General features: G+C 47.0%; 1 protein-coding gene across 3 annotated transcripts in view; it reads right to left on the bottom strand.

Moving 5' to 3' along the window:
• The window catches only part of MED13L (mediator complex subunit 13L), a 297294-nt gene extending 294415 nt beyond the window's left edge, over positions 1–2879 (bottom strand). For all 3 annotated transcript variants that reach the window (XM_089894207.1, XM_022598127.2, XM_022598128.3), the window contains exon 1: positions 2772–2879. In XM_089894207.1, the coding sequence (XP_089750333.1) occupies positions 2772–2843 (72 nt within the window). In that variant the 5' untranslated portion in view covers positions 2844–2879. The remainder of the gene's footprint in view (positions 1–2771) is intronic.
• Positions 2880–12197: the final 9318 nt, after the last annotated feature.

The following is a 12197-nucleotide window of genomic DNA, read 5'->3' as shown; positions in this document are numbered from 1 at the left end:
ACTTTTGCTAAGCCATATGAACACCCCAAGGTAACACAAAGTGGGTGGATCATTACTGTGTTACAGAACTTTATAATCTCTAGCTTACATTTCAATCTACATTAATATGAGTATCTAGGTAAATTCTCTATAAGCAATAGTTTTCTCTGCTCAAAACAACTGCAGGCCAAAAAGAAAAATACATGCCATTATAAAGCACCAAGAGTTCTTATAATACATGCTTTATTTTGAACAGGTAATGATTTTATCTCCTTTGGAATTATTCTATACAATGTACTTCAGGCAACATATTTTTGTTATCCCAGGTTGCTGCTATATCTAATTTACAAGAAAATGCTCAATTTGGAATGAGAAAAATTTACAATATCAGCAGTTCTTTAACCGATACGTAATTTTTTTAATTAGCACCAATCCACCCTCCACCTAAAAGAGAATGTAGACATTCTATAGTCCTTTAAAAAAAAAAAAAATCAACCCATGCATTTCTGCATTTCAAAGTTGCTACCTAAAGAGCAATTCTGATTAAAAAAAGAAAAAGAGTATATTCAAAAATCAATTCCTGGTTTAAAGAGGTTTAGGAGAGAAATACCCAAAGCACAAACCTTTAGTCAGTCATAAACCACAGAATCCGCTCCCACAAATTGTTTCTACAAAAGAATCTTAAACATCTTATCCCTATCAACATTATCATCCTTACTTAAGCTTTAAAAGAAAAGAAAAAAGGTAGAAGAAATGATATATACTAAAGACTGGCTACACATGGATTTTTATTTGTCTACAAAATGTACTGTATATAAATTAGCCACATATAAACAAGCCATTACCAGTCAGCATGATATATGGTAATTTGGGGGCTCTCTCCTCACTAATATTGGTCTACTTGGTTATTTTAATTCCCTGATAAAGTGTCAACGTGGTCACCAGCCGCCAAACAAAAACCTTTTAAATACCCCTTAATCAATGTTTGCTAATCTATGGAAGTCCCTGAATCTGACTAATACTAAATGACAGACTGAGAGAAGAAAACAGAAGGCAAAATGAGTTTTATTCCCATATATCAAATGATCAAGGGAAAATTATCACAGTACAGAGAGTAAGAATCGCAACTTATAACTGAATTTTAAGATTAAATATCCGAATAAAAATGCTGGAAAAAAAAAAAGACCTAATCCTAGTACAAAGCACAGATACTATGTCACTCGGTCTTTGTAGGTTAAAAATTACGTTTTGACTTTTTTTATCTGCATAATGAAATATATTTAATAAAATAAAGCTTCCATTTGAAAAGTTGGCAAGAATTTGTACTTCTCCACTAGTCTCAAAGAAAAAAAAATCTATGCTATCCATAATTAAATGTAACTAATTACAATTTGAACACTAAATTATTTATCCAGTGTAAACAAGGATTAAGAGGAAATAAAGCTCTATCTACAGCAGAGGTTACAGAAAACAATTTCCAAAATGCATGTTCCCCAAAGGCAGTCCCCCCAAAAGGGTACACAACTTAAACTAAGTTGAGTTTTTTCAAGCCTAAATTAAACCGTTCAGCCAGTTTTCCAATTATATTCTACGCTTGAAACATAATTGCCCTACATCTGTTTACAAATCTTTGCTCAAATCTTTGCTCAATATTTAAACAAATTCGTAGTCTCCCGGGCACATAGTTCTACGTACGGTAACTCATGCACAAAGCACATATTTAAAGACCACGCACTGCAATTATTAGCCTAAACGCCAGGTTTAACAACGTGAATGTTTTCAGAGCTAGGTAATACGACCCAATAAAAAGCAAAGATGGCATTTACCACCAAATGTCACTGCCACCGCCAGGAAAGAGTTGCTGGAGCCCTATACATTTTTAATTTCGATGAACCTAGACGGCGTCGTCGGGTGCCAGGCTTCCAGGAGAACAATTGACACCCTAACTGCTTCAAGATTAAGGCAGGCGATTCAAATCCGAAGGAAAAGTTGTCAATTATCAGAGAGACAGCGCGAGAGAGGCGAAGGCAGATAAAAGCGATGTTATCAAACCGCCCAGCTTGTTGCTTTTGTGTGTGTGTGTGGATTCGTTGTTAGGAGAGAGAAAACAGTTTTTAAAAGACACAGGAGGAGAGAAAGAAGAAAAAGCTTTCTCCACCTTCCGTCGGCTCGGTGCAATGGCTTTACGGCTCTCCAGCGTAGTAAGCCCCGAGAGGCAGACGGCTGTCGATGTTTACAATCCCGGGAGCTTCGGGTGCAAGAGTCCTTTACTGACACAATCGCATTCAATCAACTGTTTTCGGGCGAAATTGCAGGTGTCATTATGGAATTTTTTTAAAATTCAAAAGGCGGGCGGGCGGGCAGCCGATCCGACACAAGGGGGGAAAAGCTGCTTATCGCAGGCGCGGGCATCACAAGGCAAAGCCTTCCACATTTAGGGAAGAAAAGGGGGGGAAATGGGAGGGGAAGGGGAGTGCGATTGCAACAGAGGGTGGGCGTTCGAAGTGCGACCCAGAATCCGCAGCTTTGAGACTTCCACATGCAAATTCCACGCCGAGCGCCGCGCTCACAAATGATTTTTAAAGAGCCAAATAAACACTGGAAGGGATCCAAGGCGAGGGAGAGACGATCCAAAAGGGGGAGAATCGGCGAGAGGCGAACGGCGGGGAGAGGCGAGGGAGGGGCGAAGTCCCGGCGGCGGGAGGAGAAAGTTGGTCGGCGGCGGAGGTCGGCGGCAGAGGTCGGGGACCCCCCCCCCGACACAACCCCCTCCCCGCAGCCCGACTACTCACCAGCGAGAAGAGGTTGGAGTGACAATCCTCCAGGCTCGCCCCGTTCGCCACCCAGTTCGCTGCCGCAGTCATGATCCTCCGCGAGCCCGGCCGCCAGAGCGGGGCATGTCGGAGCGAGGCGTCCGAGGCGAGGCCGGGCCGGGCGGCGGCGCCTCGCCGGGGAGCGCGGGGCGGCCGGGCCGCCGCCGCCGCCGGTGGAGGGCGCGAGGGCCGGCGGGCGGGCGGGAGGCGCCGCGGCGACGCCGCGCTGGGGGCGGCGGGCCCGGGCCGGCGGGGGGGTCCGCGGCGACCGCGCGGCTCCTTCCTGCCCGGGCGGCGGCGGCGGCTCCCGCGGCTCCGGCGGCGGCGGGGGGCGCTGTCCGCGCGGCCCGGCGCCCTCCCCGCCTCTCAGGGCCGCCGCTGCCTCCCGGGCCGGCGCTGCGGGCCGGCCGCCGCCTCCGCCTTCCCTGTTCCTCAGCCGCCGCCGCCGCCGCCGCCGCCGCCTTGTTTATCTCCAGCCACCGACTCCCCCTCGGCCCCCGCCGGCGCGTGAGGGGAGGCGAGCCCGAGTCGCCGCCGCCGCCTCGGAGCCGCCGCCGCCGCGGAGCGCGAACTCGCGAAGGGGGGGGTGCGGACGAAGCCAGCGGGCGACCCCGGCAGCCGAGCGACGTCCCCTCCTTCCTCTTCCTCCCCCACCCCCCCCTCCTCCCCAGTCAGCCTCGCTTCTCCTCCCTCCCGGGGCTCGCTCGCTCTGACAGCAATGGCGGCCGCCGACCGCGGCTCGGCCCGCCATTGGCTGGCGCTGCGTCACGTGACGGGCGCCGGCCGCGCGGGGGGGTGGCGGAGGGGGCGGGGGAGGGGTCGGAGCGGCGGCCGCGGCGGCTCGCGGGCGGCGCTGCTGAGCCGAGTGGGGCCGGATTCTCCGGCCGAGAGAGGGAGGGAGACGGAGACCGAGACGGAGAGGGAGAGAAAGAAGTGCAGGCGGCGCGGCTCTGGGGCGGGCGCGCGGGCAGCGGCCGGGCCGGCGGCCTCGCGCCCCGCCCCCTCGGGTGCTTAGAGCTCCGCTGGGCGCGACTGCGAGCCCCGGGAATGCCCGTGGAGGTGGCTGCGGAGGACTCGGGGCCCCTTGCCTGTGCCCCGGACCGCCCCGGCCGGCTGCGTGGCAAGGGCTCGCCGTGGGCCAAGCAGAAGATCCAAGTGTTTCGGGGGTGTCTCTTCGAGGTCTCACTCCGTCCTCCGCGTTTTGCAGATGAGAAAACTGAAGCACAAAGAGATTAAGTCACTTGCCCGAGGTTGCACAGCTGGGAAGAGGAGGGGGTAGGATTCGAACCCCTGCACCCAGGCACAGCGCAGCTAAGGTCTTGCGTTAAGGTTTATAAGCCTCACCCAGGGAGCGCTAACTGTGAATACAGAAATGCCTTTCGAGCCCTTACTCCTAGGCACTGTGTGTATGCATTCATTCTTTGCATAAATGCTTCCTGATCTCTTGCTTTGTGCCAGAATATGTATATATTTTTTAAACTACCAGACACTGTACTAGGTCTGGTTGGGAGCAGACCTTCCCTCTTGGCTCCATTCAGTCAATAACCAACATTTCTTGAGCATACAGCATGGGAGTCCGGAGGAATGCCAGTATAAGGAGGCTCTTCCCCAGCCCTCAAGGCCTGTGCTCCCTGCAAAGGTGGGGAGGAGATAACTTCATTAATAAGCCCCCAAACGTGGAAAAGCCATGTAGATTGGATTAAAAAAAAGGAAGAATGGGAAAACAGCAGAAAGATGGAGTGTAATAAAAGGAAAGAAGTCTTAGACATGCGAATTGAGCTTTGGAACTACCACAAATAACTGCTAAAGCAAAACCCAGGAGCAGCATGTAGTATTACCATGGCTGACACTATGTTATAACCCACCGACACTGTTAAAACGAATGTACCTTCATTATTTCACATAGTCCTCAGAACAGTCACATAAAGAAGATACTGTTATTATCCTTAGACTACAAGTCAAGGCTAAGAAGTGCAGTGACACCTCCAAGCTCTCCAGTTAGTGAGTGGCTCCAGAGCCCAAACCTGAATCCAGAAGGCTCTGTGAGCAGAGGCCTGCAGGTGACTTTGGCACCCCCCGTTGTGTTACCTTGACCACCATGGTTCAACTCTCTGACCCTCATTTCTCAATCTGTCAAAAAGGGGTCCCAGTTGCTGACCCACTGACCTCAGGCCAATTTTGTGCATTTCTATTAAGATTTGTTGATGAAAATGTTTAGGAAAAAAAAGTCAAACCACTTTATCAACATGCATGGTGTTACTTCGGCCTGAGCAATCAGACAGTGTGATGGTCCATCATATCCAGGTGTGTTTATATCCCAGGATATCATCTTACACACCTGGTCACCAAATTCTCATTCTTCAGTAAGTTTTTTGAAAGTCTCCCAAAGCAACCTAATATTAGAAAAATGAGAACAGTACATGGACAGTTTACAGAGTAGGAAAGACATATGGCTTTCAAATATATAAAAAGATGTTCAACCTCACTTGTTGCAATGGACAGAATGTTGGTGTCCCCCTAAAATTAATATGCTGTAACTTTCCCACTGTGATGGTATTTGGAGATAGAGCCTTTGGCAGGTAATTAGGTCACAAGGGTATAGCCCTCATGATTGGATTAGTGCCCTTGTATGAAGAGACAGGAAAGATTTCCAGCCTTCAAACACTCTCCCTCCCTCCCTCCTAACCTCCCTCCATCTCTCTCTCCCCACCTTGCCCCACCCACCAACCCCCCTGCCCTGTGAAGACAGAACCAGGAAAAGGGCTCTTACCAGGAACCATATTGGCTGGCACCTTGATCTTAGACTTCCCAACCTCCAGAACTGTGAGGCATAGATTTCTCCTGTTTAAGCCACCCAGTCTATGGTAACTTGTTACAGCAGCCCAACAAGCAGACTAAGACACTCATCATAAGAAAAACAGCGATTAAAACCATAATAAGGGACTTCCTTGATGGTCCAGTCATTAAGACTCTGAGCTTCCACTGCAGGGGGCGTGGGTTCCATCCCTGGTCGGGGAACTAAGATCCCGCATGCCGTGTGGTGCAGCCAAAAAACAAAAAAAAAGCATAATAAGTATTGACAGTATTTTAAAAGCTTAGGCAACTGTGAAGAGGAGCAGAACTCTCACTGTCAGTGGGAATATAAATTAGCACCACAGCTTTGGGTGTCAGTTTGGCAAAGATCAAAATTTATAATGGACATTCCCTTTGACCGAGCAATTCTACTTCTAGGAGGTTATCCTACAGAGATACTTGCACAGATGTATAAAGACCTGTAGTGCAAGGATGTGAACTATAGTACTGCTTGTAGAAATCAACTTACATGCCCATTATTTGGGGAGTAGTTAACAGTATAATTTAATCCCATGCAGCCATTAAAAATAATGCATTAGCACTATGTGTACTGACAGTGCTATCATTAGCACAAAAAGGGATCATTAATTGAGATATCCATGGACGGTTGCACCAGAGACAGTGGTAATATCAGTTGCCTCTGGGGATAGAGAGTCGCAGTGGGAAGAGAAATTACTTTTCACTGTACTGTTTACATTTTTTTAGCCAAATATATATATTACCTATTCAATACAATAAGTTATAAACAACACAAATCAATCAATAAAATTGAAAACAGAATCATCAATCAAATAAAAAAGCAAATAAACAATGCAAAAGGGGATAAAAACTTCATCTGGGGAGATTTCCTTGACTGTCAAAGCCAAGGCCCCAGAGTGGAAGAGAAAAGGTCAGAAGTGCAGTGTGCAATTGCCCTGGCAACAGAAGTACAGAATGAGGACCCAAGGGAACCAGGTTCTAGTCTCAGATGTGCCACTGAGCGGCCCTGTTATCTTAGACAAGCCTCCCGACTGCTCTGGGCCTCAGTTTCCTCCTGTGTGAAAAGGCAACATGGGTGATCCTCCATGCTAGGTCATTTCTAGCAAAGAAACCCTTGACTCTGCACTGTGGAGATGACTGATAAATATGTGCAGAGTCTTTAATAGAGAAAGCAATGGGAGGTGATGGAGAGCCTCAGGAGATAAGATCAAAACCAAACCAAACCCATACCGGTGACTAGGAAGCAGCAAGACATCAGGTACTTCTGAGTCCAGTTCCCCATGTGGGGGGCTCATCCGAAGCATCCTTGTTCATGACCAAGTTTCCCCATTAGTGAAAACGCCTAACTGCCCAGGCAGGAAATAGACGTGCCCCTCGGCACAAGTCTCAGGTCATATTCTGAGAATGACAGTTTAGTTCCCTTTCATGGTTACCAAATGTAATGGCAGAGAGAAAATGGAAGCAAAAATATAACCAGAGGAGGAACCACCCTACTAGAAAGACCACAGGAAGTCGCCACAGCTGCAGGGTGGGAGTATTTTGTAGGAGTTAAGAATACAGCTTCAGAGTAAGACAGACCTGGGTTCCAATCTCTGCTCTGTGGTGCACTAGCTGTGCAGCCTTGAGCAGGTCACTTAAGCCCTGTGACCCCCATTTCTTCCGGTGGGTTGACCTCCCAGAGTGACAGCACAGGGCGAGGTCTTAGGACAGTGCACATCCCCATCGGCAGTGATCAATAAATTATAACAAGCACAGTCACTTGTCCATCCTCGTACAATGGAAAGTGGCACCCAGTCACATCACTTGGGGTTTTTTTCCCTTTAACCTCAGCTTTATGGGATTTATCTTGTTGTAAATAACAAAAGTTACAAAATGCTAGCTGTAACAAGTTAAACAACACAGGAGTATGCTAAGGAAAAAGGGACACTCTTTTCTCTACCACCGAATTATCCAAACTCAACCAAATTGTTATGAATCCTTACTCTGCTTCCTACAAGCTCATACCAAATCATGCAATGTAAACACACATTCCTAAGGGAATTTTTTTTTTTACTTTTTATGAAAAAGGGATCATGTCACATATATTACTTTGCAAGCTGTTTTTTTTTTTCACTTAATTTATCACAAATATACCTCTAGGCCTACATATCTAGATCCAACTCCATCTTTCATTCGTTGTATAGTGTTTCATAGAACACCTGTGCCATAATTTATCCAATTATTCCCCTATTTCTGAACCTTTGGGTGGTTTCCAGTTTTTTCCTACTATAAATAAGGGTGCAGTAACATCCTTATCCATATATCCTTATGTACTGACACTTTTATTTCTGTAGAATAAAGTCCCCAAAATAGGATTGCTTTTTTATTGTTAATAAATGTGTATTTTTACTGTTAATAAATACAACCAGAAGTCTTTCCCCAAACATTGTAGCAATTCACACTCCCTCAAGCAATACCGGAAGAGAGTATACTTCCTCACCACCTTGCCGGCACTTGGAAGTTGCCAATCTTTTTAAAATTTTTGCCAACCTGATGGTGAAAAATGGCGTCATTCCTGTTTGAATTTGCTTTCCCAAACTCCAGTGAGGTAGATCTTCCCTTAGGTCTCTTGACCATTTGCATTTCCTCTTGAGGTTTTTTTTTTTGTTTTTTTTTTTTTGCTATTCAAGTCAGCAGCTGAGAACAAAAAGAGAAACAAAGGCAGTCCCAGTGAGATCAGTCAGGGGTTTGGCACAATGACAAACACCGGTCTTGGGTCCCTCTCACATGGTGTGGACAGGCCATTCATTCCATAATTCCATAAAGACACTTACAGACGCTTCCACGAAGCAGGCCTATCCTTTTCATTCCTTCACTTTCATAATTCAATTTTTAAGTTGAGGTTTTAAGTTCCCTCTGAGAGAATGGTCTTATGCCAGTCAAGCTGTGGTGCCTTGGGCAATAACAGCTCTGCTCCTAACCATCAAGGATTTCCTAACTGTTCTAACCCCTCCCCTAAGGCGGTGCAGAGGATGAAGTAAAAACAATAGCAGTTGTTGCTGGCTCGGAGCACGGCTTGAGGTCTGGCGAAGGGCGAGAACTTTAGGGCTGGACGACACCTGGTCCAGATCCCAGCCTTGCCACTGACCTTTTTGACCTCTTGCATGGTGATTTAACCTTTCTGTGCCTCAGTTTCCTCATCCCTAAAGCAGGGTCATCCTTGTATCTGCCTCTTACAGCCAATGTGAGTATTCAATGAGTTATTGCACACAAAGCACTCAGCACCCGCCCAACACATAATAGGTGTTCAATAAATGTCAGTGACTCTTCAGACCCAGAGCTTTTTATAAAATGTAGGCGGAGATGGAACTCCAAGAAACACCACCAAAGAGATAATTTAAGCCATGATTTGAGTTTTTTAAAATCCCAATGAGCTTAAATTAACTGTACGCAGTGGCATTTTACCTACACTTACATACAAAGGACTCTTGCTTCTGGTAGTGCTGAGTTTTGAATGAATTTAGCAGCCCACGATAAATTGCTTTCTAATAGCCAATAATAAAGAAGTGTGTGAATGTCCCCCGAAATGTTTCTTTGACTATGCTGCCACTTGACCAAAAACAAGTGACCACATTCATAAATTTTCGGCCTCCACTAAGTTTACATATTGCACACTCTGGCCATGGCAGGTGGTGAAATACATCATATGAAACTAAATTCTGTTGCCTCTGGATGGACCCACATATACACATACACTCTCCTGGAATCTGAACGGCCTCACTTACGACAGCCAACTCTGCTTTTAGGGTGAACAAAATCACCTCTAAGAGAAGAGGGTGTTCACAAGGTGGATTCCATAACTTTTCCTCTCCAGGGTTGTGCAAGTGCGAAGTCAGTGCTCACGAAAGAAACGGCCTGCCCGGGTGGCCCAGAGCCAGACTGTGCACTGGGAGGGGAGATGCCAACTTCTCTGGCAACTGTGCCAGCCTATCTCACCCTTTCTGCTTTCTGTGCTCCAGGCCAGACCCAAGTGTCCAGGGGTTTTGTAAGGAAGAAAAGGTCTTTTCACTGGTGGCCTAAATCAGGGACTTCAGCTGAGGTCTGGATAGGTGAGAAGGCAACTGATGGAGCCGCCCTACCCGTGTGATACTGCTCTTTGAGAAGTGACATCCAGGTCCTGGCATGTTAGACAAAGGCCACCATCCTCCAGGGACCAGACCAGTTCCCTCCAAACTATCTGGCACTTTAAGTTCCCAGCCTGAGAGGACACTTTTCCTGCTCCCTGGCACAGGGGTGCCAGCTCCTTGCTGGCTGGGTCCCTGCCTGGGGGCCAGATCTTGCTTTTCTGCAACAGATCATTTTATTTAAAAGCAAACCTTAGAAGGAGCACGCTCCTTTGCTCACGCAGCACTTTGGAGGCAGGAAAAATACCACATGTGAAACTTGAGTCATCATTTTGTCTTCACGTGGCTTCAGTGACAGGTTCACTGGGCTCCTCCGGTCACCTGGGTTATAGGTTCTCAGCAAGGATGAGTCAAGCAACTCATCTCTCCCGCTTGAGTCTCAGTTTTTCCTTTTTAAAATGGGCTGCCAACCTCTCAGGACGCCGGTGAGTTATAATCCATTGTTGTTGTTTTTTAATTGCGTACACAATTTCTCCATTTTCAAATGTGCTGACTGCAATGGTCGGTTGAGGATGGAAATGGAGTATATCTACAGAGTCACTCTGTTGCTATTGTCGGTACAGATCGCTTCCCCAAGGAAATAAATTACATTTCATTCTCTATCTATTGTTTACTTTATAGTCTCTTGATCTTACTTTGCTGACTTCTTGTAGATTTTCCGGTAGCTTGGTTCCCACTTAATCACAACAGCTTCTGTAAATGTTAGCGAGTTGTGTTATGGGGATTTGCTACCGGCATTTCACAACGGTTACTGAACGTAGAAGCCCCTTCTTTATTCTACCAAAAATACCTCGGTAAATATTCCCCTCGCTTAAAAAAAATAATAGACCCTTAAAACGATTTTCCAATGAGCAGACTTTATTTCATGTTAACCATGCCATAACTCAAACCACATTTTGCGTTGTTCTATATTTGTGGTTTTATGAAGAGGTCACTGTTTACACAGCACGTGCACCCCGATGAGCCTGTTCATTATAATCTCATCAGCCACATCTCAAAATCCCAACAGAAGACCGGCTTTCTTCTCCCAGGCAGAGCTGTGTGGAGCAACCAGAAGGAGGCCAGTAAAGACATGCCACCAACCATATACCCAGTTACACTCCTCCTTACTGTACCATCTTTTCAGGAGGGGGCTGTCTTCTGAATGTGTTTACGGAGCTCATTTTATGCCAGGTATCTACTTGTCAGAACTATCTTATGAGGTAGATCCTATCCCTATCCTAGCATCCTATCCTACCTGAAGCTTGGTCACTGCTGCCACCTGTACTAAGATGAGGTTAGAGGGCTCCCCCATGCTTCGACACCCTCTGCCCCTTATTTGGGCTTCCTGTCTTCTTCATAGGCCCACTGTGCCTCCCCACAAATGTTCCACAGGGGCCTGGAGCAATGCAGCTCTGCCACTTACCAGCCATCTGCTCTTGGAGAAGCAGCCTCACCACTCCGAGCCTCAGTCTTCTCATCCATAATGTGGGCATAATTATCCTGGCTTCATGGGAACTTTGGTAATAATAATAACAAGCACGGGCATATTTATTGAGCACTTCCCATGTGCCAGGCCCAGGCCCAGGTACTTCAATACCATGAGCTTGTTTAATCCTCCTGTGAGGGAGATACTATTATCATCCCATTTTGCAGATTGGGAAAGTGAAGGCTGAGATGGAAATATCCAGAATGTGCCCCCTCCAAGCCTAAGCCACTGGCCCCTCTGTTGCTCCCACCCCCACTATGTTCTCTTTTCCACACAGCAGTCAGAGGGAGTCTAATCAAACCTAGGTCAGATCACGTCACTCCTCTCTGCTCTAAACTCTTCCATGACTCCCACCTCATTCAAGGTAAAAGCCAAACACTCCATCAGCGCCTCCAGGGCCCTGTGTGAGGCCCTTGGCCTCTTGCTCTCTTGCCAGTGTCCCCCATGCATAGTCTGCTGCAGGCCCGTGACCTCCCTGGAGCTCTTCTCACATACTCAGCCTCGGGGCCCTGGCCCTTGCAGGCCTCTCCTCCCCTTGGCTTAGATGGCCCCCACAGTGGAAAGACCCTCTCGGACCACTGCACCTAAGACAGTGTGCCCCATCCCTCCTTCTTACACCCCTCACTCTGTTTAGTTTTCTCTTAGCATTTAAAATCCCCTGACATATATTTGCTTTTATATATTTTTGCTGTCTCCCCCTCCTCCTATTAGAATATCAGGGTGATAGAATATAAGGTTGGTTTTTTTTCTCCTCCTTGTTCACTACTCTATCCTCAGTGCCTAGAACATTGTTGGTGTTTAACAAATGTTTGTTAAATGAAGGAATTACAAACTGATACTAAGTAGTAAGTCCTTGGCCAGTGCCTGGCGCAGAGCAAGTGTCAATAAACATTGTCCGTCATTATCAGAGGTGTTAAACCACCTTGGGCCACAGACTGCTCT

The sequence above is a fragment of the Delphinapterus leucas genome, chromosome 14, assembly GCF_059928025.1.
Source record: "Delphinapterus leucas isolate spDelLeu-1000000601 "Yukka" chromosome 14, BTC_Dleu_Yukka2, whole genome shotgun sequence".
In the NCBI taxonomy this organism is placed as follows: Eukaryota; Metazoa; Chordata; class Mammalia; order Artiodactyla; family Monodontidae; genus Delphinapterus; species Delphinapterus leucas.
This window is presented reverse-complemented; position numbering and strand designations above follow the sequence as displayed.